At 50.3% G+C, this 26,554-nt stretch overlaps 2 protein-coding genes across 10 annotated transcripts in view; one reads left to right on the top strand and one right to left on the bottom strand.

Annotated features, from left to right (window-relative positions):
- YEATS2 (YEATS domain containing 2) overlaps nucleotides 1-11,913 on the top strand; it is a 109,870-nt gene extending 97,957 nt beyond the window's left edge. For 4 of the 6 annotated variants that reach the window (XM_021934612.2, XM_021934609.2, XM_021934610.2 and 1 more), the window contains exons 24-30: nucleotides 561-663; nucleotides 1,537-1,610; nucleotides 3,392-3,471; nucleotides 4,043-4,244; nucleotides 6,900-7,126; nucleotides 8,063-8,137; nucleotides 9,487-11,855. In XM_021934612.2, the coding sequence (XP_021790304.1) occupies nucleotides 561-663; nucleotides 1,537-1,610; nucleotides 3,392-3,471; nucleotides 4,043-4,244; nucleotides 6,900-7,126; nucleotides 8,063-8,137; nucleotides 9,487-9,678 (953 nt within the window). In that variant the 3' untranslated portion in view covers nucleotides 9,679-11,855. Of the gene's footprint in view, nucleotides 1-560; nucleotides 664-1,536; nucleotides 1,611-3,391; nucleotides 3,472-4,042; nucleotides 4,245-6,899; nucleotides 7,127-8,062; nucleotides 8,138-9,486 lie in introns of all 6 variants that reach the window. The other 2 variants (XM_021934613.2, XM_009201271.3) reach the window with 1 other exon arrangement.
- A 4,426-nt stretch (nucleotides 11,914-16,339) lies between these two features.
- MAP6D1 (MAP6 domain containing 1) lies at nucleotides 16,340-26,535 on the bottom strand. 4 transcript variants are annotated; one of them, XM_009201273.2, is made up of 3 exons: nucleotides 26,068-26,530; nucleotides 18,418-18,563; nucleotides 16,340-17,928 (listed from the first exon to the last, which is right to left on the bottom strand). In XM_009201273.2, the coding sequence occupies exons 1-3, from the start codon at nucleotides 26,466-26,468 to the stop codon at nucleotides 17,897-17,899; spliced, it is 579 nt and encodes a 192-aa protein (XP_009199537.1). In that variant the 5' UTR covers nucleotides 26,469-26,530; the 3' UTR covers nucleotides 16,340-17,896. The 4 variants fall into 4 exon arrangements, 2 of the variants coding, with proteins under 2 accessions (XP_009199537.1, XP_003894808.1); XM_003894759.2 differs by having other exon boundaries at nucleotides 18,446-18,563; nucleotides 26,068-26,524; XR_643875.4 differs by lacking the exon at nucleotides 16,340-17,928 and adding an exon at nucleotides 20,590-20,934 and having other exon boundaries at nucleotides 18,466-18,563; nucleotides 26,068-26,535.
- Nucleotides 26,536-26,554: the final 19 nt, after the last annotated feature.

Here is a 26,554-nt window from a genome sequence, read left to right as displayed (position 1 = left end):
TGGGAGACATTTCTGCCCACAAGAGTAGATCGGGATAGCACGGTGGATTAGAGCAACACGCTGACATTGATAACATCAGTGTCCAAGCACAGGCGATCTGATTTTTGCTTTCTGCCTTATGTCTCAGAACGCTAAGATAATGCTGAAAGTTGATAAACTAGCTGGAGAGATGATATTGGAAAGGTCACAATATTAGAACTTAGAACAAACCAGCATTGTACTTCAATGTAGCATTGTTAAATCACATGTGTGGGGAGGGGGTGAGGGATCTTACACAGCAGTATGGGTGGCCCTTTAAGAAATATCTGACGAGCCATTTTATTGCCCCCGCCCTGTCATGAGGCTGGAGTTGTCCCCCCTGAGACCCAGGCTAACAGTTCTTCCCTTGTCTGATGACCCTGGGATGATAGGAGCCATCTCAGTCCCCTGGCTGTGTCCCCACAACAGCTGGAGTGGCAGTTTCCTTGCTGAGCTTCACTGCAGGAGCTTTGTTTGTGCCTGCACATGTCCTTCCACTGCTAACCCCTAACAGTTGCCTCTTTGTTGCTCTTGCCTTGTAGTGAAGACTGAACCAGAAACACCTGGGCCGAGCTGCCTCTCTCAGGAGGGTCAGACAGCAGTGAAAACAGAAGAAAGTTCTGAGCTGGGAAACTATGTCATTAAGTAATTCTTCCAATCTTTCCTAAAGGAATTCCGCTTTGGGTGTTTGTCACACCTGTGACAGCTGAGTATGTGCAGAGTTGTGTGTGTAGCTGTAAGCCCTTGATGGGAGGAACTGTCTGTGCCTGTGTAGTGGACAAGTGATGCACAGCTGAGGGTCATCATTTTATACAGTGATGTGACTGGAGGTGGCACTTGATTTGTAGCCTTAGAAGCCTCAGATGGGATTAGACCTCCCTTCAGTTGAGGTTGCCAACGTGGGCTTTCTCTGCTGAGCCCCTGGGCACAAAATTTCTCCTGTTGCCATCACTCAGGTGTATACGTGCTTTGTGACTGGGTGTCCACACGCCTGCCTAATCTTAGCTGCCTCTTCATGGGCTATACACACTCTTTGCTTCTTCTAAAATGCTTTCTGAGGTTTCGTAATTTCTAAATCAGGAAGCCACTTCTGACCAGCTACTTTTAAGTATCTCAAACTGCTGGGGACAATAGAAACTTAGCCCTTTAATATGGTAGATGGAGGCGTGAACTGTAATAACCCTAAGATGGGCATACAGAATTTTTCTCCCCTAGTAGCAGTCACATTGCAAAAAGATTATATTGCTATTTAATTTTAAGGTGTAGATTAACTGTAATATGCGCATAATCTTCCATTCCTGGGATCTTATTTAGTCTTGACATTTTCTTTTTAAGCATAGAACACCTTTCCTTTACAAAGAAGGTAATCTATGGAAGGAAAGACATGTTAGTATGATGTTTTTACATTATAATTCCCTCAGAATGGAATATATCCATTAAGTATATGGCATATATATGGCTATAGAAACTGCTACATGTATTTAATTTATTGCCTTATTTTTTTTTTATCCCTCTCAGGATAGACCATTTAGAGACTATCCAGCAACTCTTAACAGCAGTAGTAAAGAAGATTCCATTAATCACTGCAAAAAGTAAGACAATTACACTGAATATAGGGGTGCATTTTTTAAAGCCGTGAATTTAAGGTATTGAGTCAACTGAAATCACTTGGGTTTGTAAATTAATATTGATAATGGCAGTTACCTTATAAGGTTTCAGCTAGAGATACAGCTCATTTGCAAGGGTTTTAGAATTCATATGCAGTTAGTTTTTTATTCTTTTTACTGTGTTGTTCTTTAGAAGGAATGTTTTACATTTTTCATGTGTAAATCATAAATTGTTTTGTATGCAGTTAAAACTCTGTATTAGCATTTGGCGTTTATGAGTGAGGAAAGCATTTAGTGTTTGCCTGCAGTGTACCAGGTCCTGTGCAGGCTGGGTACGTTCACTGTCTCATATAATCCCAGCCTCCTGTGTGGTAGCTGGTGTCATCTGCATTTACAGATGAGGAAACTGAGGATAAACAGGGTTGAATAACTTGCTTGAGATCACAGAGCCATGGGTGGTGAAACAGGATACAAACCTGGTTCTGTTTGACTCTAAGACCATTCATCTTTCCTCTGAAACCCAGTATTGCACACTGTAGAAACGCAGTTTTTAAGACCTCCCAAAGTGGTGTGCTGTGTCACTCCCATCGTTAGCTAGATTGAGTAAATTGCTGCTTAGCCCCAGTTGTTTTGACAGAATCAGTAGCCCTTGCTGAGGGGCCAGCAGCCTGCGGACACAGGAGCATGCTCATGGGCAAGACCACTATGCACACTCAAAGGGAAGCCAGGGGCAGCCTCCACGCCACTCAGATTTGTAGGGCTCTGAACACGTACGCCAGGTACAGACCACCTACTTATTTTTTCCAACTGTAATAGCAAAGCAGTAGTCTCTCTTTCTAAGGTAAAGTTTGGGGGATCATTTTGATGTATCTCAGAATAAACTTTTGATGACAGTTTCCCAGCCTGACAGAAGAAATTCAAACAAAAAATCTCTCTCATATATACGTGTGTGTGTGTGTGTGTGTGTATATGTGTATATATATACATGTATATATATACGTGTATACACACACACGCATATATATGTATATATACACATATATACACACACACATACATACACATATACACACACACACACACACAGTTTTCTCTCTCCTTAAAAATACAGAATACAAGAGCCGGAAGGTAGTTCAGATACTATCTTCCCAGCTTTCTCAGTTTATAGATAAGAAAACCAAGCTGGTTGCAGTGGCTCACGCCTGTAATCCCAGCACTTTGGGAGGTTGAGGTGGGCAGATCACCTGAGGTCAGGACTTTGAGACCTGCCTGGTCAACATGGTGAAACCCCATCTCTACTAAAAATACAAAAATTAGCCAGGCATGGTGGTGCATGCCTGTAGTCCCAGCTACTCGGGAGGCTGAGGCATGAGAATCGCTTGAAACCGGGAGGCAGAGGTTGCAGTGAGCTGAGATTTGTGGGCAACAAAGTGAGACACCATCTACCATGGCCACCTTGTGAGTTAATGGCAGGTCCAGGGCTCCTAGTGGAGCGCCAGTCCCACAGACTTCAATAGCCTGTGGCAGTGATTACCTTCTCCACCAAAGAAGCCAAGTTCCCAAGAAGGTGTGTTGCTTTGAGTACACACGACAGGACGCCTTCTCTTCTGAGGAGACGCCCTCCTGTGTTAGGCTGCATCTTGCCCAGTAAGGAACATACATGCAATAAAGAGGTCTGAAGAAGTGACTGGCTTGCCTCCAGCAAATGATACGTGATTGGAATCGTAAGAGCTTTATTCAGGATTTGCTGGGTATGTGCATTCTAGGTGAAGATGCCAGCTGCTTTTCTGCAAAGTCTGTGGAGCAGTACTACGGCTGGAACATTGGAAAAAGGAGAGCCGCTGAGGTAACCCACGTCTGCCTGTTCATTCTGGCTGCCTGCAGAAACCTTTTCTTAGGGAACAGAGATACAGATTGCAGCATATTTTGTTGAAATATTTGATGCAGAAGATTTTCTTCAGTTAAAAAAGTCTCATTTTTCAAAGACCTGTATCCAGCCAACTTTCAGGCCTGCCTTCTTTTCCTTCACTGGTAGAAACATCCCTCACAGTTTCTAACTTTTTTCCTGAGTTTCAGAATTTTAAATGAACTTGCGTATTGAGTCCTTACAGTGGGAAGGTGCTGTGGTCGGTTTAGGGAAAGTTGGGGTAGGAGGGGAAGTGGGAGGTCCTAGGTTGAGACCAGGTGAGTATCTTTAAGGGCCAAACCTAGGAGTTGCTGTTTTAGTTATAAGCATTAGGGAGCCGGTAGAAGTTCTCCTTTTTTTAAGTGGGGAGTAACACAATCAGGTGTTTTTTCTTAAAAAAAAAAAAAAATTCTAATAGGTTAAGTTAGGATGGTGATTTATGATTGCATGATAACGTAGTTGTGTTAAGTGGAAGCATTTGATTATGGTTCCAAAAAAAATTTTTTTTAAGTGGCAAAGAGCAATGACAATGCGAAAAGTCTTACAAGAAATCCTGGAGAAGAATCCGAGATTTCACCACCTGACTCCCCTCAAAACCAAGCACATTGCTCACTGGTGCCGCTGTCATGGCTACACCCCACCAGACCCTGAGAGCCTGAGGAATGACGGGGACTCCATCGAGGATGTGCTGACCCAGATCGACAGTGAGCCTGGTAAGCCTTCAGTGGCACGGCCCAGAGCACCTGGCAGCCTGGGGGCATTCACTTAGAGAGAGGTGAGGATTTGGAAGAGGTGCTATAGAGAACAAGAGCATTTCCTACCTCCTGCCATGTCCTCCCTGGGACCATGCAGTCCCCGTGGAGCTGTTGGTACCCAGGTATCTCAAGTGTTGTGCCCCAGCCACAAACGTTCCAGCCCTTGCCATGCAGCAGGCTCACACTGTTCACTCCGGAGTCCCTGCTCGGCATCATTTCTTCTTTGAAGACTCCTGATCCATCTCCTTTCCTGCAGATCGAAGCAGCCTGCCCATCTTTTGTGACCTTAAGGACCCCCCCATGCCCCAGACAAGTCTGTGCTCCTTCTGTGAAGATGAGGCCTGTGTCTCATCTGTTACTTTATCTCCAAACCCAGCTTGGAGGCCGCCACCCAGTGTGGGAGGCACTTGTGAAAACTAGTAATGTTGCAGGTGAAATGAATTGTTTTATGATTAAAAAAAAAAAAACTACTGGGCCAGGCGCGGTGGCTCACGCCTGTAATCCCAGCACTTTGGGAGGCTGGGGCGGGCGGATCACGAGGTCAGGAGTTCAAGACCATCCTGGCTAACACAGTGAAACCCCGTCTCTACTAAAAATACGAAAAATTAGCCGGGCGTGGTGGCTGCCCGCCTGTGGTCCCAGCTACTTGGGAGGCTGAGGCAGGAAAATTGCTTGAACCAGGGAGGCAGAGGTTGCAGTGAGCTGAGATTGCACCACTGTACTCCAGCCTGGGCTACAGAGCAAGACTCTGTCTCAAAAAAAAAAACCAGCAACAACAAAAACAGACCACTGCTGCAGGGCCATGGGATATAGGACCAAGGGATTAAAGATATGTAGGGAGAAGAAGCATTTTGAGTTTCACCTCCAAGAATAAGAAGGGTTGGGCCGGGCACAGTGGCTTACGCTTGTAATCCCAGCACTTTGAGAAGTCAAGATTGCTTAAGCCTCCAGGAGTTTGAGACCAGCCAAGGCAACATAGCAGGACCTTGTCCGTACAAAAAATACAAAAATTAGCTGGGTGTGGTAACTTGCCTGTAGTCCCGGCTACTTGGGTGACTAAGATGAGAGGGATCACTTGAGCCCGGGTTGAGGCTGCCGTGAGCCATGAGCACGCCACTGCACTCCAGCCTGGGCAACAGAGCCAGACCCTGTCTCAATAAAATAAAAAGAAAGGTTGTTCTCTGCCCCCAGCCCCATTTATGTAGAAAAACAGAAGCTCTGCCTCCCTGTCCAAGGAAACCTGGAGCACAGAGGTGGGGTTCCTTTAAGACTTAGGGCCAGGCTCAGTGGCCTCCCACTTTGGGAGGCTGAGGCAGGAGGACTGTTTGAGCCCAGGAGTTCAAGACTAGCCTGGACAACACGGTGAAACTTTGTCTCTACAAAAAATGCAAAAATTAGCTGGGCATGGTGGTGCACGCCTGTAGTCCCAGGTACTCGGGAAGCTGAGGCGGGAGGATTGTTTGAGTCCAAGAGGCTGAGGCTGCAGCGAGCTGTAATCATGCCACTGCTCTCCAGCTTGGGTGACAGCACAAGACTGTGTCCAAAAAAAAAGGGCAAGTCCCGTTTTTGCCATTAAGCTTCTTGAGAGCCTAATGCAGGATGGCCTCTCCTCTCATCTCCTGCAGCGCTTTATATCAGCAGCATGAGGGCTTGTCTGACTTCACTGTCTAAGCTACTCGGAGAGCAGAGACCGTATTAATGTTCCCCAGGCTTCACTGACAGTGTGTGGAAAGTACAGTACTTGCATGTACTAGGTTTCCTGTTAATCTGTCTGATTACAAACAGCCCCTGACCTACAGTGGTTTGACCTGTGATTTGATTTTGTGACTTTACAGTGGTCTGAAAGCTGTAGGCATCAGCACAGGCCTTGACTTCTGATGGGATTGCATCCAGATAAGGCCATCGTAAGTTGAAAATATCCTAAGTCAAAAAATGATATTTTCAACTTAACAATGGGTTTTTCAGGATATAGCGCCATCCAGCATAACTTGAGGAGCAGCTGGAGCTCGTTAGAGCCCAGTCAGTAAAACCAAAGGGCAGAAGCTGGGTGCCCTTAAATCTTGTACCTGGTGTGGACCTCACACACTCATCCAGAAAGTGGAAGGGCACTAGTGCCCTAGACCTGGCCTTAAGGTCCTCACACTCCTGATTAGGCTTTGTATAAATCGCCTTATTAGAAACTGGACCCATAATATACATTGAAATGTTAACAGTCCTGCTCTCTGAGCAGTGAGAATAGGGGTGATTCTTTTTATTTTCTTCACTCTGCATTTCTAAATTTTCCAAATTTGAGATGTAGAAAAATCAGGTCGGTCCTTAATACTCAGAGGGAGGGGGGGGGCCTGGTATTTGGTGGTAAAAGTGAGAATTCTGTACTCTTTTGTCTTAGATGGCAGTTGCTTTACATAGATGACACACAAGATGCCTGTCTGTGCCTTTCTCCCTCATGAATTACTAGTTGTCATTATTATAGATCCATAGAATGTTAGAACTGGAAAGAAGGTCAGCTCCGCTGATGCTTTTCCCCCTTCCTCAGACCATGGGTCTCTTGGAGATGGAAACTCCTCTTCCGTTGGCCCCACAGCTGTCTTAACACTGCTCGCTTTCATTTAGAGTGCCCATCATCGTTCTCCTCTGCGGACAACCTCTGCCGCAAACTGGAGGACCTGCAGCAGTTCCAGAAAAGGGAACCCGAGAATGAGGAGGAGGTGGACATCCTCAGCCTCTCTGAGCCAGTAAAGATAAACATCAAGAAGGAGCAGGAAGAGAAACAAGAGGAAGTCAAGTTCTACCTGCCACCAACCCCAGGGTCTGAATTTATTGGGGATGTCACACAGAAGGTAGGGGTTGTGGTGTTAATAGTTCATGCAGCAGAACAGACTCAGAGCTGGACATTCAGACGTTCAGCCTCACAGACCCAGACCCAGATGTTCAGCCTCACAGACCCAGACTCAGACCCACACTCTTCTGGTGGTGTAAATGCTTGACTTCCTTCTGCCTGGTTGACCCAGGTGCGCTCTCTGGGCTCCCATCTTCCTGCATCAGAGCCCTTGGGCAGAAACGCTAATTACACGTGAAAAGGTTGCTTGTTGAATGCAAACTTGAAGCAAAGCTGGCTAGATAGAAACGGTTGATTACTCTTCATCTCATTTTTTCTCATCTGCCTCAGTAGAAGCACCTTTCCCTCATGAGGCGTGTCATATTTCTGAGTTGCGCGTCAGTGCGAAATCCTCCCCGAAGTGTTGATAGGTCCTGAGTGCCCGGCCTGTGGTGCAGATGGCATGCACCTACCTTATTATACAGGAGAGAGGTACTTATCCACCCTGCTGGAGCCTAACAGCTCTTCAGCGTCTGTCAGTTGCTCAGGGCGTGAGGTGAAAGACAGTGTGCTTTCATTGGCTGCCATGAAAAATGGGCAAGATGCAGTTTCCAAGTGCAAACAGGACACTGGAGTCTTGATTCCAGACCTTCCAGAGTGGTGTTCGCTTATCAGAGCTCATGGCAGATCCCAACCAGGTTCTTCCACGAAGGAGATTTGAGAGTTAAAGTAGGATTATAGTCACATTTTAGAAATCAGCCAGAAATGTGGAAAAACAAGATAACATTCGTCTAGATGTCATATTCCATGTTCCTTTCCAGTGAATTTTGCCCAGCATGTTTGCAGAGTCCTTCTTCCAACCAGGCATCTCTTTGGGTGTCAGAGAGTTACACTTGTTTGGGGAGAGGCCGTTTTTAAAGCAGCGATACGAACAAACGGCTGTCTTCTGCTTTTCCAGATTGGGATCACCCTGCAGCCCGTGGCGCTCCACAGGAACGTGTATGCGTCCGTGGTGGAGGACATGATCCTGAAGGTGGGTGCTTCCAGGGGCCGCCAGCCAGGAATGGTGGTTGCATCCCAGGAGGTTTGGAGTAAGGGGCAAGGACAGAAAAGGAACAAAGATAACATGCTTTAAAATTTCTCATCTTGGCCGGGCGCGGTGGCTCAAGCCTGTAATCCCAGCACTTTGGGAGGCCGAGACGGGCAGATCACGAGGTCAGGAGATCGAGACCATCCTCGCTAATACGGTGAAACCCCGTCTCTACTAAAAAATACAAAAAACTAGCCGGGCGAGGTGGCGGGCGCCTGTAATCCCAGCTACTCGGGAGGCTGAGGCAGGAGAATGGCATGAACCCAGGAAAATGGCGTGAACCTGGGAGGCGGAGCTTGCAGTGAGCTGAGATCCGGCCACTGCACTCCAGCCCGGGTGACAGAGCGAGACTCTGTCTCAAAAAAAAAAAAAAAAAAAAAAAAAAAAATTTCTCATCTTATTTGGGCTTCTCTCTTTTTGTTTTTTTTCTTCTGATTTTTAAATGGACTAAGTTATATTTCCTCTGAGTACTCATGTCACTCTGAAGATATTTTTCCACGTGGTTTCAGGCGCCTCCTAAGACATTCTGGGGGGCGGTGGTCAGTGCGCTTGTTGCTTCAGGAGGTGGCAGAGACAAAGCCTACGATTTTCCGTACATGTCACAACAGCAAACAGCCCAACTGTCCTGACTCTGGCAAGGGGATGAAAATGCCGCAGCCTCCTTCCCCAGCCTGATCCTAGCTCAGGAGTTCCTTTCCTTGTGGATCCTCCCCAAGAATTAGGGATACCTCAGTAACAACTGCTTTCCTTAAATACAATGTCTGGGGCTGGGCGCGGTGGCTCATGCCTGTAATCTCAGCACTTTGGGAGGCCGAGGCGGGCGGATCACTTGAAATCAGGAGTTTGAGACCAACCTGGCCAACATGGTGAAACCCCATCTCTACTAAAAATAAAACATTAGCCGGACTTGGTGGTGCTCGCCTAGTAATCCAAGCTACTTGGGAGGCTGAGGCAGGAGAATCGCTTGAACCAAGGAGGCGGAGGTTGCAGTGAGCCGAGATCGTGCCACTGCACTGCAGCCTGAGGAACAGAGTGAGCCTCCATCTCTCAATAAATAAATCAATCAGTAGAATAATGTCTGATTAATGAAAATCACTCCAATTCATAATTTCCCAGAAACATGGCCTTTATCACTATCATCTATTATTGAGACCTTTAATTTTTTCTTAAGGACTTTTCAATCCCTAGGTGCAGTTGTTTCAGACATTTGGGGCAAGGGATGGGGTTAGATGCGTCCCTTCTTGCCAGCAAGCAGATGGCCATTTGAAGAATAACAGCACCTTCCATTGTAGGCTACAGAACAGCTGGTGAATGATATCCTGAGACAGGCTTTGGCAGTTGGATACCAGACAGCTTCTCACAACAGGTATTACTATCTCTGCAGTCCGTGGTGTGAGGCTTATACCTCTTTCCTAACAGTTGAATTACCCATGAAGGTGTTTTATACTTACATCAATCCAGTAGGAGGTGGAGAGAGTGCTTAGGACACTCTTAGAGACAGATGAACTCAAGGGTCTGCTCTGTCATTTTTAGAGAACCTCGGTTGTGAAAGCTCACTCAGCTTTGCTCAGAGGTTTATATCCTCCTCCTCATTACTTCACAGACACCTAGGACTCTGTTTTATTACAGGGTTGAATAAATATTAGCTTTGCAATTAAAGATAACAGTGTCCGTTACATGTCAGACATGAGGGCCAAGCATTGCATGTATTACCTTACTTGTTTTTCATTGCAGAACTGTTATTCCCTTTTTAAAAATCAGGAAACCGGGCTTTGAAAGGTAATCTTACCCAGCTTTCCCAGAAAATATAGTGGCGACCTGGACTTCCGACTCAGGTCTCACTGGCTCTGAGGCTCCCGGGCTTGCCACTGCTCTTTGCTGACTCTCATTGTGTTCGATTGAGACACTGAGTTTCAGTCTTTTCCTAGGCCCTGAAAGAATGGTAGATAGGCCACATCTGCTTTTCTTTCAGAGGAAACGAATATTATTTTATTGCATTATGCTAAAGGCCGTCACAAATTTATAAAATTGTAGCAAAGTGCCTGAGGACATGAAGGGCCTAAATCAGAGGAATATTAGATGAAGCTTCACAGGAATATATCAGACAACATAGACGTCTTTAGAGAAAAGGAGGTGAACCAAGAGTTCCGGTCCTGCTGCCCGCTGTCTTGCTTGGACCCACAAGTGAGCCAGGGGCCTCCTGTGGCTCCTGCTCACCTCTGTGCTCCCTGTTCTGGAGGGGTAGAGTGACTTGGGTGCTTCTGATGGAACGATTAACATCACGCCTGGCCTGGCGTGACTCCGTCTCCCATCTTTCCAGGAGATGGGAAATGCAGTCCCAGAGTTTTGTGGTGCTTTGACTCAGCTTTTGGTCTGCTGAGACTCACTCACAAATGTGTCATTCCGTTCTGCCATCGACTTTGTTTTCTTTCTCTTTTCTCAGTTCTCAGAATCTTTTTTCCTAATCATTCAACCAACTTGTTGACATCCTTCTCATGCCTATGACTAGGAAGGCAGTCCCCACCCCAGAGTGGCCCTAAGCTATGTCTGTGGCTCAGGAGCCCTCTCCGGGGGGCCTCTGCCTGGGATGGTCCCTGTGGTGAGTTAAGTGAATGAATGATGAGATACGTGTGAGAGAATTTCACCTGGTAACACCCTTTGTTTTTTGGACCAGGATTCCCAAAGAAATTACAGTGAGTAATATTCACCAGGCCATTTGCAACATTCCTTTTCTGGATTTCCTCACAAACAAACACATGGGAATATTGAATGAGGACCAGTGAGCGGAGTGAGGTGCCCTGGAGAAGCAGGCTTTGAAGGCGCAGCGAAGCTGTAACTGAGGACCCTACTGCTCGGGAAGGAGGTGGTTTCCAGTGCGCCTCAGGATGTCATGGCTACCCAACCATTGCCACTCCTGTTCCCGCGTGCCACCAGCATGCTCCACTCCAGATGAAATCCATTGGACAGGAGTTTGTTTCCTCAGTGTGGAGTGAGGCTGTCAGTGGATACGTGCTTTGTCGGTCAACGTTTCTGCAGTCTCTGTAAAGGCCCCATGAGACTTGGGCCAGGCCATGTGCCTCAGGCCCTTCTCCCTGAGTGTGCTCATGGGGGCTCCTTGGGCCCGCCTCCCCAGGAGATAGAAAAGGAGTGGCAGGCTAGAGATTTGAACCATCTTGTGGGCTGGAGTTACCAGTAGCTCCAGCAGTTATCCTGAAGAAAGATTGGGCTTCAGCCTTCAGCAAGTGGTTCTCTCCCCTGCCTGGCCTTGGTGTGGAGGGGCTGTACTCTGAGCCCAGGTGAGTCAGCTATAGGAAGAGGCCATACCTAGAGCAAAGAACCAGGAAGGCCTGAGAGACAGCAGACTGAGCAGAATTCCTTTTTTGAGCACAGGAGCATTACTAGAACCATTGTCAAAGCAGTGGCAAGAGACGGAGAGGTCCCAACGGGAGTCGGGAAGAGCTTTGATTATAACCAAGAAAACTCTCACTATGCTAGGAATAGACAGCGTGCACCAGCCCCGGACACTTGGCAGAAGCGTAGCAGTGTTACACATGTGTGCGAAGCAGATTGCAGGCTCCATGCCATCTGCATGGTCTGCAGGAACTTCTGCTGCTGACCCCATGCTGAGTGGCCAGTGGGGAACAGCCCCCGGCAGGCTCTTCTGGGGTGGTCTGTCCTATCTGTGGGTTGTGTATCCTCTTCTCTGTTAAGGAGTTTTTCCCAAGAAGAAAAGTATTTAAAAGAAGTACCAGTGAGTGCCTTAAAGTTGGAGAAGTAACTGCCCATGCCCAGAAACAGGGATGCCAGTGTCCGGAAGCAGTGAGATTAGGCTGTGTCCACAAGCAGAGGACCCGTCGATGGGAGGGGGCGGCAGGCAGGAGAAGGAAGGCAAGCGGTGGCCGGGTCCATTGGAGGCGTCCCATCTCGGACTTCCTAACACGGCCTATGTGGAAGGCAGAACAGAGAATACACGCTCAGTCAGAAATCTGTTTCCTGTTCTGCTCAAGAAGAATCGGCAACCATTTGTCAGCCAATGTTTCTGCAGTCTTTGTAAAGGCCCCGGGCCAGGCCGTGTGCCTCAGGCCCTTCTCCCTGAGTGTGCTCAGAGTCAGTGAGTCAGAGTCAGAGAAACTTACCCAAGCAACATAATTCCTGTTTTCATGGGTCCTGTAGATGTTTGAGTCAGGAAGATAAGGCAGGGAGTGACTGAATAAACTCTGCCTTTTAAGTTGAGCATCTGGGCCGGTCACAGTGGCTAATGCCTGTAATCCCAGCACTCTGGGAGGTCGAGGTGGGTGGGTCACCTGAGGTCAGGAGTTCGAGACCAGCCCGACCAACATGGTGAAACCCCATCTCTACTAATAATAAAAGTTAGCCGGGCATAGTGGTGTGTGCCTGTAATCCCAGCTACTCAGGAGGCTGAGGCAGGAGAATCACTTGAACCCAGGAGGCAGAGGTTGCAGTGAGCCAAGATTGTACCACTGCGCTCAACCCCTGGTGACAGAGTGAGACCGTCTCAAAAATTAATTCAGCATCTTGAGGGCTGCAAGTGCAGAAGGAATCTATTCTCAGTAGGGCATAGGGCATGCACTGGCTTAGCAGTTTAGTATATAAGGCTTGAATAGTCTATATGTGAACTGCTATAAGCAGGGTTGATAGGGAAGTGGATAGATTGCTTCAGCAAAGTGAACTGTGTGATCTCCAGGATGGAGGGAGAAAGATCTGATCCAAACGAGAACAGATTTGTTTATTACAGGTATGACAGCCTAAAGAAATTATCTTTTTGCAAAAGAAATATTAAATGATTTAGCAGTCTCCATGTGTGTTAATGTTTCAAATGTGTATCATAATGTGTATAATTGTGTAACAAAATTGTCTACAATAAATCTTTTGGTATTTGTGGTGGGTGTTTCTGAGTTTGAAGCGTGGTACTCAGGCAGGGTTCTCCTTGTACTGGGATGAGGTGACAGTGTAGATTCTTACTGGTATGTTTAAATTAATTCCTCTCTTTCTTGCCAAAAAAAAAAATGTTGCAACCATACAAGATAAAGGATTACAGTTACATAAAAGTCTAAAAAAAATTGGAAATGGACATAATTATTTCTGACGGCTTGGGGCAGAGGAAAACTGCATAAATGAGCTCAGAGCTTTCTTAAAGCCAAGGCAAAGAGAGAATCAGCTCCTGGTGTCTAACAAAGAAACATACCAGGTTACCTGGCAGGGTAAAGTTGGACGGTGTTGAGGTCTGAAAGAAGTTACTCCTATGACACGGTCCTTATGCTGTGACCATCTGCTAGCATATGGCTCAAAAATGATGAAAAATCCAGAAACATCAGAGCTGAACGATTTTGAAATCTTTGGTTCTTCAAAGGCATTATGATACAGTCCAAGTATGTAACTTTCTGGGGACCAGACTTCGCTGAGAGTCAGAATGGAGAGTCGAAGAGTCTGGCGGCTGAGAGTTAGGGGTGTGCCTAGGCTCACCCTCATAAATGTTTATTGTCTCAGCCAAGGTTTTGGCAGAGCGACACAGCAGGCTCGGATCAGTGCCACAGGCAGTACCTTGAATGACTTGGCCTCCAGGTTATTGATTGAAGGAGCCCTGTGTGAATCGGGCCAACAGAGCTGGGGTTGAGGCTTCATCTTGACCCTGTTCAAAGGGGAGGTTCTTCCATCTGTCGGGTGGGCTGCAGGGCCTGGCTTTTCTCAAAAGCTGCTTTTGGGAATGTGGCCTGAGTCCTGGAGTTGTGTACCACGGAGCACAGAGAGGCGAAACCTTGATGTAAATGCCTGCAAACCACCTTGACTTGCGGAAGGACCTTTAGGACCTTCCGCCTGCAGAGCGTCACAGCGCAGCCCGTGGCTGCTTGAGGCAGCTCCTGCAGTGGCAGCTTGGGTTGTGAAATAAACTTAACATTTTCTTTTGTCTAGAATTTGCTAACAGGTTGAACTGCTTTTTACTTATTTATTTTGAGACAGTCTGGGCCGGGTACGGTGGCTTATGCCTGTAATCCCAGCACTTTGGGAGGCCGAGGTGGGCAGATCACAAGGTCAGGAGATCGAGACCATCCTGGCCAACATGGTGAAACCCCGTCTATACTAAAAATATAAAAATTAGCCGGGCATGGTGGCGGGCGCCTGTAATCCCAGCTACTCGGGAGGCTGAGGCAGGAGAATCGCTTGAACCTGGGAGGCGGAGGTTGCAGTGAGCCGAGATCGTGCCATTGCACTGCATCCAGCCTGGGCGACAGGAACAAGACTCCATCTCAAAAAAAAAAAAAAAAAAACACGGAAGCTGCTCTCCCACCCAGGCTGGAGTGCAGTGGCGTGATCTCAGCTCATTGCAACCTCTGCACCCTGGGTTCAAACGAGCACGTCTGGCTAATTTTTGTATTTTTAGTAGAGATAGGGTTTTACCATGTTGGCCAGGCTGGTCTCAAACTCCTGACCTCAAGTGATCTGCCCACCTCAGCTTCCCAAAGTGCTGGGATTACAGGCATGAGCCACCATGCCCGGCTTGCTTTTTATTTTCAAAAACTTTTTCTTTACAGAATTATTACAAAAACATTTATAGAAACTTTAGCAAGCATAAAAAATGTGTTTTAAAAGCTCCTCATAATTCCCCCTCTGAAAGATAATCACTGCTGACACCTCTCAGTGCCTGTCCGTCTGTCTGCTATGCATATTATACACGTGTGTGTGAGATAGGTAGGAGTTGGGGCCACGTGGTTGAGACTTGTCTCAGTTGCTCTTGGATCACTTGCTGAACATGTTAGGCCTGATTAGACCTAAGTGAGTGGGAAGGAGTTTCATCAGAACCCACATCTCCTCATAAATAAAGAGGCCAGGCTGGGTGCCGTGGCTCACACCTGCAATCCCAGTGCTTTGTGGAGGCTGAGGCAGGAGGATTGCTTGAGCCCAGGAGTTCATGGCCAGCCTGGGCAACCATAGGGAGACCCTGTTTCTACAAAATTTACAAAAATAATAAAAAATGGCCGGGTATGGTAGCTCAATGCCTGTAATCCCAGCACTTTGGGAGGCCGAGGTGGGCGGAACATCTGAGGTCAGGAGTTCAAGACCAGCCCGGCCAACATGGTGAAGCCCTGTCTCTACAAAAATTAGCTGGGCGTGGTGGTGGGCGCCTGTAATCCCAGCTACTCGGGAGGCTGAGGTGGGAGAATATCGCTTGAATGTGGGAGGCAGAGGTTGCAGTGAGCCGAGATTGTGCCGCTGCACTCCAGCCTGGGCAACGGGGGAAAAAAAAAAAAGCCAGGCATGGTGGTGGCATGTCCCTGTGGTCCCAGCTACTTGGGCAGCAGAGGTGGGAGGATCGCTTGAGCCCAGGAGGTTGAGGCTGCAGTGAGCAGTGATCACACCACTGCAGCCTGGGCGACAAAGCGAGACCGTCTTGGTGATGAGGATGGTGCACCCTCAGAGGAGCACTGGAGTTGGTGTTTGTGAAAGGCTGTATGCTGTGCACTGCAGGGGCTCTTGTCCATTTGTTTGCCTTGCAGTCAGGCCTGTCTGGTGTGGTGAGGCCTCCACTGCGGCTACCCCAGCAGCACTGCCAGGAAGGGGCAGGCCTGGTTGGTCCTGGCTGAGGCGCAGCAGAGCTGGCCAGCCCATTATAGGGAAAGAACAAACGAGCATCCCAGGTGCTGTGCAGGGTGACATTGGCCAGGGGGTGGTGAGGGGCTGTGAGCAGAGGGCATCAAGCTAGAGGACGCTGGGAGCAGCAGGTGGGAACAGAGCTGGCTCCAGGGAAAGTGAGGAGGGGGGACTAAGGCAGGAAAGAATAATCCTAACACCTGCGTCTCAGTTATTTCCTGTACTGAGCACCCCACCCATAAACACGGATATTCTCAGCAAGTTACAAAATGTAGCTGGTAGCGTCCTCGCTTTTCGGGTAAAGAAACAGAACCCCAGTTGCTCACAGGTAGCGAGTGGAGAAGCCAGGATTAGAGCCTGAGGAGCTTCAGAGAGCCCCTTTTCCCAAGGCGCCTGGGTGAGGGTGGGCGACAGGGTGGGTTCTAACACGTGCCCTGCAGCCCACACAGCAAGAAGTGCTCAGGATCAACAGGCCTCTGAGGTATGGAGGCAGCTGGGCCCCACTGAAGTCCTTAGCACCAAGAGACCGGAGAAAGAAAGCATGAGAAAACTCGTGTTTACAATTTAAGAAATTGAAACTGTACATTTTTGCATTTTAGTAAAACTGAGATTGTACAGTTTAATCTCATTTCCACAGACACCCAGCAGGCAGCCTCTTTTCTCTTAGAAAAATCAAACATGCAAGCCGTGAAGTCTGAAATAGCAGAACCCCTTGGATAAGCACACGGTTTGGACTTCTTTAAAGTGAGCCTCTCACCAAGAGCATGTCCTTTGCTGGCATGAGGGGAGGGCTATGCCTGCCAGGGCTAGCACCTGGAAGGGACGCTGACAGGCAGCCTGAGCTGGAACCACTGTCCCACCTGCACGTCTGGTGGCTCTGAGACCCAAGTGGAGTGCCACCATCTGCAGCTTAAATGCTCGTCAGACTAGAGCCACTTGTGGGCCGGAGAGGAAGAAAGATCCAAAGGGAAATCCACAAATTTCCTTACTGAAGACTGTCCTGAGCTTGTGCCTCTAAGCTTTAAAAAGGGATGTAGACCCTTCAAATGTGTAAAGGGCTGCTGTGCAAAGGGACCAGGCGTGACCCATGTGGCCATGCTGGCTGGAATTTACGGAGAAAGTTAGGAGAGAGCTTTGCAAAGAAAATGAACTGCCTCTTCAAAAGGTGGTGAGTTCCCTGTCACTGTCCATGTGAGCAGGGTAGACAGAAGGGGAAGGGTTGGTGTCGATGACATTTGAAGGTATTTCAGGGAATGAGACAATGCCACCTTCCCAAAAACAGTCCCCGTTCTTAGCCAGTGTGTACGGTAGTGTCCTTCTCGTCATCCTTATGTTGGGGGGGGAAATAATTAGTAATAAAATGTAGATTCAGTCTTTAGACACCTACCACAAGGTAAATGTGATTCATTCAATCCCAAGAAATGTTTTGTTAAAACATGAAGCTCATCTTGGCCATAAGGAGGTCTGTGAAGTGGAAGTCCGTGACTGACGGTCTGTTTCTTCCAGAAATTTCCTCCTGGATATTCAGCATCACCATGAGTCATGCAGGTGATGGCCCAAGATTCCTACAGCTTCAACTGCAGGGGCCATTTGTAGGAAGAGCCAAGGGTCTCACCATAGGTTATAAAATTAATCAAGTGCTCATGCATCCTGGGAAATCCACCAAAAGTGGACATAACTGGTTCTTTCAAGGGCCGGATGTGTCCACATTCCTTAGCTTCCATGGACCAATTCGGTTCCCAACTGACTTGCTCCTCAGGCTCCTCTGATTTCAAAACCCAGAGATGGCCAGATGGCAGTTACGAACGCGGGAGCCTTCCACAGGCTTCTCAAGAGGACGCTTGAGGCTGAGCTGAGCTGGGTGTGCCAAGTCCATCGGTGCATCTGCCCCGCACCAGCACCTCAGCCCTGGTGACAGCTTTGAGAGGGGCTGTGCCCTCCTGGAGGGGCCCATGCCATGCTCTCGCCCAGCCCCACGGTAGTGGGTCCTGAGGCCGCTCCCCAGCCCTCTCCTGTCAGCAGCCACGGTGTCACGGTGCAGGCAGTCACACGTTGAGAATCCGGGGAGCTGAGGCCTGAAAGATGGCGGAGGGGTTAGGAGTGAACTTCTTCCTCACCTCTGGGACCTGAAAAATGGAGTGTGGCCACATATCAGCGGGACTTTTCCTTACCTCCCTACCCCCCAGCTCCAGGAAAAAATCCCCTCCCATCCTCTAGGAGTCGAGACCCGAAGGGTCAGAGGGGACTTGCTCACCGTGAGCCGTAGGCGTCATAGCATTAGTGGCTCAGTGGCACATGGACCTTCCATTCTGCTCCCTGAACCACCTGGGAATCGGGGAGCCGAGGTGCCCCCACTCCCTCCCATCGCCTCTTTCCTTTTACATAAATGCTCCGATACTCGGGCCAAGGGTAAGACGGGGATTTAGGATGCAGAGACCCTGCTCACCAGAGAGGCCAACACTAGAGGGCCACCCAGCTGGCTAATGATGAAGGAGTACCTTGGGTTTTTGTTCACGACATCTGGTTGGCATTGCTGTCCCTGGTCATAATTCCATTTTACACCACGAAAATCTGGCTCCTAATCCCTACCCAGGTAAAGAGGCTTCTATACCCACACCTCTGCCGCACCAGCTTCAGGCTGACCTGGAAGCCGGCCCCAGGGCTGCTGTCCCATCCCGAAGTGTGGGTTGTGATGACTCGGGCTGGTTTTGCCTTTGTGGATCTTGAGGGCTTCACTCCAGTCCAAGCCTGGAATTCCTGTCTGGAACAGAGAACACGGTCACAATCTTGCACAGGGGCAGCCATCCCTTTACCTGACTCCCCAGGGGCTGCTGCTCTGCCCCATGCACGGCCCTGCCCACTGCTGAGACCCTCAGCTCCAGGAGGTCCTTATCCTCTTCCCAAAAACAGAACTGGCAAGGCAAGCGCACTCCCGCGCAGGCCCAGCTCTGGGAAAAAGCAGGTGTGTGGCCGCCCGGCCCCTCACCTCAGTGATGCACTGGGAAATCTGGGCTTACCCCAGCCCCTAAGGAAGTAGGAAAGGAAGTTTATTCTCACACTGCAGGCGAGCGCAGGCTCAGGGCAGAGCTCATTCAGCACCTGCGTCTCATCCAGAACGCGCCAGCACCTGATACTGCTGGGTCTTGGAGATGCCCAGTCCCGGTGCTCTCCCTGCACCCCTGCAATTCTCCCACGCCTGCTCCTCCAGAGCCAGGCTGCTCCAAGAGACCCAGGTCATGGTGGCCACTTATACCTGTAGAGGAAATGCCCCCAGCACCAGGCACAGCCCTGGCTCACCAGACCCGCTTAAGACTGAAGACAAAAATAAGGCTCAGAACTTAGTTTTTTATACTTTGTCTCATTAACTCATGCAGAAGAATGGATCGCAGTGACCATCTCAAAAGACTCCAAGGTGGCCTGGCCTTTGCACAGCTCCGTGCATGGTGGAGGGAGGGAGTGGATCATGTGCTCCTGCTCAGCCTGTGGCGGGGAGGGTGGTGTGATGGGGGAAGGCGGCCCCTGGAGGGAGAGGATGAGGCTGGCGCCGCTGGCTCCGTGTCCTGGGAGCAGCTTTTCTCCATGAAAAGACAGTGCTTCCATTGCTCTGAACACAAGGGACCTCCTTTAATCCTACCCACTGCTCTGTAAGGCGGGGAGCTCAGAAGGCAGAAGTCCTTGTGTCCCGGGAGCACCTGACCAAGGTGGAAGTGTCCAGCTAGCTGGGCCCGGCACCCACATGAGCGCGGGATTGCTCCTGCCCAGGCTGGACTCTGCCGGGGTTTGGCTTCAGGCCCTGAGGTCAACAAAGCTGCCTTTCTCCTTGGCAGCTGCACAGCTGGGGCACCACTGGGCAGGCTGTGTGGGCAGGGAATGGCTGTGTCCATGGCCAGCACTGGGGTGCCAGGAGGAGAGCTGGGCCGGGGCCCCATCAGGTAATTTTCACTCCCAAAGCTGTGAGGTTCTAAAGACCAGCTGCCTAAACCATCTGCTGCCCTGTTTCTCCTGGGGAAGCAGGTCCTCCCCTGGGCGCGCCCTTCTGTCCCCAAAACACTTCGCGTGCCCATGCTGAGCCCTGGCTCTGGCATCCTGAGCCTGCTGCCCTGAGGTGGCTGCAGGGGTCCCAGAGCAGGAAGTGACCAGAGCCACAGACTACAGCAATCCTGGGGGCCGCCAGAGGAGGGAGTCAGGGCTGGAGTCCAGATGGGAGAGGGGATCTTAATGGAATCGGCAGGACCCGGTGACTGCCTGGAGAGAAAGAAAACAGACTAATGCTCAGGCCAAGAAGACCAATAAGAAATACAGGCCCCCTGCCTGCGATGCCCCCCTCACAATGCTCAAGCATGTCCCAGCATCAGCCCCGGAAGGAGGATTGGGAGGCCTGGGTTCTCAGCCCAATGTGGTTTCAGACAAATCGCTCAACTTCCCTGAGCCTCAGTTTCTTCTGAAAAGTGGGGCTGCTGTCCCATGTGCCTGAGGTCATTGTGAGTCTTTGTATCGGGCACTCAGTAAAGTGGGGCCGAGTCTTGTGGAACTTGAACGATCAGCCCTCTAATTGCCCCGCCAAGGAAAGAAGGACGGAAGGAAGGAAGGAAGGAAGGGAGGGAGGGAGGGAGGAAGGAAGCCACCAGAGAGCAAGGACTGTCTTCCAGAAGTGGGCAGGGCTAGCACCTGGGCCAGAGGTGCTGGAGAGAATTCGGAGGGAGCCTGTCAGGTGGAAGGAGCCAGGCTGGCTGTGGGTAGGACCTGCTGTGCCCATGTGGCCAGGCAAGCAAGGCAGATCAACTCACATGCAGACCAGAATCCAGCAAGGCAGGCCCTGCAGGGGTGAAGAAGTTGAGGCCTGGGGATCCTGGGTAACCCTCAAGAACCTTGAGTTAGGAGTGGCCTCACATCTTCAGGATTCCTGGCTCCGTTCGTTTCCTTGGCTTTCTGAATTTCTTAAAAGTTTGCTTAGATGATGTGCATCTTGCAAGACAAAGCTGGATGAAGTGGCTTGTGCCAGGTCCCAGAGCTGGAGGGTGGGGGTCCCAGAGGCCCGCTGGCATGGCGCTGGGGGGGTCAAGTTCAACAGTGATCCTGTGTTTCTGTCCAAATTGGGAGCAGGGGTCCGGGCAGCCAAGCTCTTGCTATTCCTGCTTTTTGGATGAAGAAAGGGTCAGAAAGGCTGACCCGGCCAGGTGCGGTGGCTCACTTCTGTAATCCCAGCACTATGGGAGGGCAAGGCAGGAGGATCATGAGGTCAAGAGATCGAGACCATCCTGGCCAACATGGTGAAACCCCGTCTCTACTAAAAATACAAAAATTAGGCCAGGCACAGTGGCTCATGCCTGTAATCAGAGCACTATGGAAGGCCAAGGCGGGCAGATCACGAGGTCAGGAGATGGAGACCATCCTGGCTAAGGTGGTGAAACCCCGTCTCTAGTAAAAAAAAAAATCCATAAAAATTAGCCAGGCATGGCAGCAGGCACCTGTAGTCCCAGCTACTCGGGAGGCTGAGGCAGGAGAATGGCATGAACCCAGGAGGTGGAGCTTGCAGTGAGCCGAGATCGCTGCCACTGCACTCCAGCCTGGGCGACAGAGTGAGACTCCATCTCAAAACTAACTAAATAAATAAATAATAAAAATACAAAAATTAGCTGGGTGCGGTGGTGCGCGCCTGTAGTCCCAGATACTCCAGAGGCTGAGACAGGAGAATTGCTTGAACCCGGGAGGCGGAGGTTACAGTGAGCTAAGATAGCGCCATTGCACTCCAGCCTGGTGACAGAGTGAGACTCTGTCTCAAAAAAAAAAAAAAAAAAAAAAAAAGAGAGGCTGACTCACCTGAATTATTTACACACCAGGAGGTAAGAACTCCAACAAGCCCTGACTCCTGTCTGTCAAGGCTTTTCCATAGCTGGCCTGAGGACACAGTTCAAGAAAGCAAGTGACTCCAAGGAGGCAGCTCTTAAGGGATGAAAACCCTTGGGGGCTACAAGTTTGATCTCTGGGGCAAGTCACATGGGTTCCACTCCCTTCTCTGCCATTCAGAGCTGTGCCAGCCACTCAGTTTCCTCATCTGTAGAATGGGGACAGCAAGCACTACATGAAGGCCACAGGGCTAACCTGAGGGAGTGCTGAGCCTGGTGTGTGTTAAAGCAGAGAAGGTGACAGCTAGCACCTTTACCGTCACCAGAGCTGGGAGAGCCCGGCAGGACATTCACTAACCATATGTTCCACACAGATGAGGTACTGCTTTTTTTTTTTTTTTTAGGGGGGTGGGGACAGAGTCTTGCTCTGTTGCCTAGGCTGCAGTACAGTGGCTCTGTCTCGGCTCACTGCAACCTCTGCCTCCTGGGTTCAAGGGATTCTCCCGCTTCAGCCTCCCGAGTAGCTGGGATTACAGGTGCGTGCCACCACGTCCAGCTAATTTTTTGTATTTATAGTAGAGATGGGGTTTCACCATGTTGGTCAGGTTGGTCTCGAACTCCTGACCTTGTGATCCACCTACCTCAGCCTCCCAAAGTGCTGGGATTACAGCTATGAGCCACCACACCTGGCCCCCCGCTTTTTTTTTTTTTTTTTGAGACAGAGTCTTGCACTGTTCCCCGGCCTGGAGTGCAGTGGTGCAATCTCTCCTCACTGCAACCTCTGTCTCCCAGGTTCAAGCGATTCTCCTGCCTCAGCCTCCTGAGTAGCTGGGATAACAGGTGCCTGCCACCACACCCAGCTAATTTTTAGTAGAGACAGGGTTTCACTGTGTTGGCCAGGCTGGTCTCGAACTTGTGATCTGTCCGCCTCAGCCTCCCAAAGTGCTGGGATTACAGGCGTGAGCCACTGCACTCGGCCTCTTTTTAACTTTTAAATAAAACATAGGCCGGGCGCGGTGGCTCAACCCTGTAATCCCAGCACTTTGGGAGGCCGAGGCGGGTGGATCACGAGGTCAGGAGATCGAGACCATCCTGGCTAACATGGTGAAACCCCGTCTCTACTAAAAATACAAAAAACTAGCCGGGCGTGGTGGCGGGCGCCTGTAGTCCCAGCTACTCGGAGGCTGAGGCAGGAGAATGGCGTAAACCCGGGAGGCGGAGCTTGCAGTGAGCCGAGATCGCGCCACTGCACTCCAGCCTGGGTGACACAGCGAGACTCCGTCTCAAAAAAAAAAATAAAAAATAAATAATAAAAAAAAAACCATAATAATAACTTCTGTGATAAGCATCCTTACTGCTAAATCTTTGTTCATATCATCATTTCTTTGGGATAAATTCCTACCTGTGGAATTAAAGAGCCAAAAGGTATGAACTTTATCCCCCCAATTTTATTAGTTTTAAAAACCAAGCTGGGCACAGTGGCTGATGCCTTTAATTCCAGCACTTTGGGAGGCTGAGGCAGGAGGATCACTTGAGCCCAGGAATTTGAGACCAGCCCAGGCAACACAGACCCCATCTCTTAAAAAAACAAAAAACAAAAAAACAGGTGTAGTGCCCGCCTGTGGTCTCAGCTACTCAGAAGGCTGAGGTGGGAAAATCACTTGAGCCTGGGAGGTTGAGGCTGCAGTGAACTGAGATCATGCCGTTGCACTCCAGCCTGGGCAACAACAAAAAATCCCCCCAAAAACCCCAACCATATCAAGGCATTATTTCCAAACCATACAATTCATCCATTAAAAACGTACAGCTGGATGACTTTTGAAAAATGTATCCACTTGGGTACCACCACCATTATCAAGACACAAAGAACATTCCATGTCCCCAGGGGGAGGCTCCCTCATAGGTCCTCACTTTGTAAGGAACTCGCTGGGGGACAGTGGTTGCAGGGTGGGTCTTGCATTCTCTGACACGTCCTCAAGCTGAGCTGCTAAAGCTGGAGTGGGCAACACCGAGCCGCAGTGCTCAGGCCCTAGCCAGCTGGAGGAGCCTGAATGGCGGAGAGTCTGGAAGGCCAGAGGTCCTGGGAGTGCAGCGCATTCCAGTGGCTGAAGTTCTAGGCACCAGAGCAGGGCAAGGGGTGGAGCTTGCAGGGCGGCAGCTTCAGCTTCGGGAAGGAAGCGCTTTCTGTTAGTTACAGCAGTCTGACCATGAAGCGAGCTGATTTGCACGGCGCTGGGCTCCTCTTTACTAGGGATGTTCTAGCATAGGCTTAGCTTTTATTTATTTGAGACAAGGTCTTGCTCTGTTGCCCAGGTGGATTGCAGTGGCACAAACACTGCTCACTGTAGGCTGGACCTTGCAGGCTTGAGGGATCCTCCCACCTCAGCCTCCCAATCAACTGGGACCACAGGCAGGCACCACCACGCCCAGCTAATTTTCTATTTTTTGTAGAGGTAGGGTCTCACTATGTTGCCCAGACTGGTCGTGAACTCCTGGGCTCAAGTGATCCTCCCACCTAAGCTTCCCAAAGTGCTGGGATTACAGGTGTGAGCCACCATGCCTGGCTGGCTTAGCTTTTAGAAGCAGTCCCTCAGCCAGGCACGGTGGCTCATGACTATAATCCCAGCACTTTGGGAGGCTGAGGCGGGTGGATCACGAGGTCAGGAGTTCGAGACCAGCCTGACCAATATGGTGAAACCCCGTCTCTACTAAAAATATAAAAAATCAGCCGGGCGTGATGGCGCGCACCTATAATCCCAGCTACTCAGGGGCTGAGGCAGGAGAATTGCTTGAACCTGAGAGGCGGAGGTTGCAGTGAGCCGAGATCGTACCACTGCATTCCAGCCTGGGCGACAGAGTGAGACTCCGTCTCAAGAAAGAAAAAGATCAAAAATAAAAATAAATAAAAATTAGCTGGGCATGGTGGCACAAGCCTGTAATCCGAGCTACTCGGGAGGCTGAGGCAGGAGAATTGCTGGAACCAGGGAGGAAGACATTGCAGTGAGCCAAGATTGCATCACCGCACTCCAGCCTAGGTGACAGAGCGAGACTCTGTCTCCAAAAAAAAAAAAAAAAAAAAGTTAAAAAGATAGGTAATGCATGGTCGTGTTACAAGGGGAAAAAAAGCAATGGTTCAAAAGAGCAGAGTGAAAAGCCTCCTTCCACCCCTGGCAGTCCCCATCAAGTTCCTCTCCCTAACGGTACCATCTCCTCAGACATCCATCAGAGGCATCTTGTGCTTATTTGAGCATATGTGTGTGTATTAATACCCCTTTTTAAAACACAAATAGCCTACGTGCTGCTGTGCACCTTGCTTTTTTGGTATGCGTATATTTAAGACCCGCTGGGCTTCAGTATCCCATTCCATGGCTGTGCTATAATTAACCAGTTCCCTACATCAGCAGGACAAGGGGGTTGTTGTACAATGTCTCCACGTATCTTACACTCCTGAGCTCCCCCATTACCTTTTGAATACCTATAGGGAAAATCCCTACTAGTGAAATAGCTGCACCAAAGGAAAGGTAGTGCTTTTAATAGCCCCACATTAGAAACACCCTAAATAGTCAATGGTAAGGAAGTAGATAAAACTTTAAGATATACAGGCATATCCATAGGATAAAATACTGCACGTTTATTAAAATTCATGTTGCAGAACATCTAGTAACACGAACAGACTTCTACAACTGGTGAAAAAAGTGTACAGTAAGACTCTAACCATGTAAAAATATATCAGGGCATATGCACCAAATGCACGTTACGAAGTAGAAAGAACTCATCTGGGGAGGGATTAAGGAGATAATTATTTTGTTGTAATGTCTGTACTTTCCCATTTTTCTACAGTATGAATTACTTTTGTAATAAAAGGGGAAAAGGGAGACAGCCCTCGGTAGGAGCAGAGCTGGGCTGGGAGGCGCAGAGGGCCCGCAGACCCGCCCTTCCTGAAAGCCAAGTCAGCAGCCCCTGTCACAGTGGGACGCTGAAGGGCTCACCCACTCGGGACCCTGCGCTCGGTCCTCACCACCAACGCCTCCACAGAAGGCAGTGACCGGAGGCAGCTGGGGGACTTGGCCTGCGCGCACGCCTCGCACGGCTAGGCCCGGCGGTGGGAGTTAAAGGGAGGCCGATTCCAACTCGGCTGAAGGCAGGCCATTCTGACGGCTGCCCCCAGGAGGGCGGCTGCACGCTCCCGGCACGGAGGTGCTCGAGTAATGAGTCCGGGCACGCAGCAGCGAAGGCGACGCCTGCAGTGCCCACGGACCAAAGCGGGTGACCTCTGAGGCCGCCGGCAGCTCCGAGGTCGCGTGGGATTCGGGCTCCAGGAGCCTCCGCTCTCCCGCCCACCCCATCCCGCTGGCTCCGGGCCTCCGCGTCCTCCCACCACAAGGTGGGGACTCGCTGCGGCCCCTACCCAGCCCATACCTGTACGACGTGGTCGCTGCTCCAGTCGCGTCCGCGTCGCCGATGGGCAGCACGTAGACCCCGCGGGCGCCGGGCGCAGGTGGCGCGGAGGACTGCGCGGAGGATTTGCTCCTGCGGCCGCCCGCCCCCGGTCCGCGCCCCGGCTGCTGATCCTTGGGCCCGGCGTGCGTCGTCCACAAGCCGAAGTCCCGCTGGTATTGAGTGAGCGGCACGTCCCGACCGGGATCCCGGGCGCCCGCGGCAGGCTGGCCCCTGCGCGAGGCGGCGCCGCCCGGGCCCGGCTCCTCGCTGTCGAGGTCCGAGTAACCGTGAAGGGTCAGCGGCACCGCCACGTCGGAGCGGTCCAGCTGGTTCCAGCGCCGCGCCAGGCAGCACAGGCGGCTGATGCAGGGCCACGCCATGCCAGCCCCGGCGCCCGCCGCCCAGCTCCCGGCGCGCGGCGCTCCCGGCCGCGCCTCCTGCGCCCAGCGTCCCCGCCCCCGCGGCC

The sequence above is a fragment of the Papio anubis genome, chromosome 2 (genome assembly GCF_008728515.1).
Source record: "Papio anubis isolate 15944 chromosome 2, Panubis1.0, whole genome shotgun sequence".
NCBI lineage: Eukaryota > Metazoa > Chordata > Mammalia > Primates > Cercopithecidae > Papio > Papio anubis.
Note: the sequence above shows the minus strand (reverse complement) of the source record. Positions and strands in the feature narration are given on the sequence as shown.

Coding starts and splice junctions, on each gene's coding strand:
- MAP6D1 (XM_003894759.2), bottom strand. CDS start 26,468: ATGGCGTGGCCCTGCATCAGCCGCCTGTGCTGCCTGGCGCGGCGCTGG. Junction 18,564..26,067: donor GCAGCGACCACGTCGTACAG/GTATGGGCTGGG, acceptor TCTCTGTTCCAG/ACAGGAATTCCAGGCTTGGA. Junction 17,929..18,445: donor GCCCTGGGGCCGGCTTCCAG/GTCAGCCTGAAG, acceptor TCCATTTTTCAG/GTCCCAGAGGTGAGGAAGAA.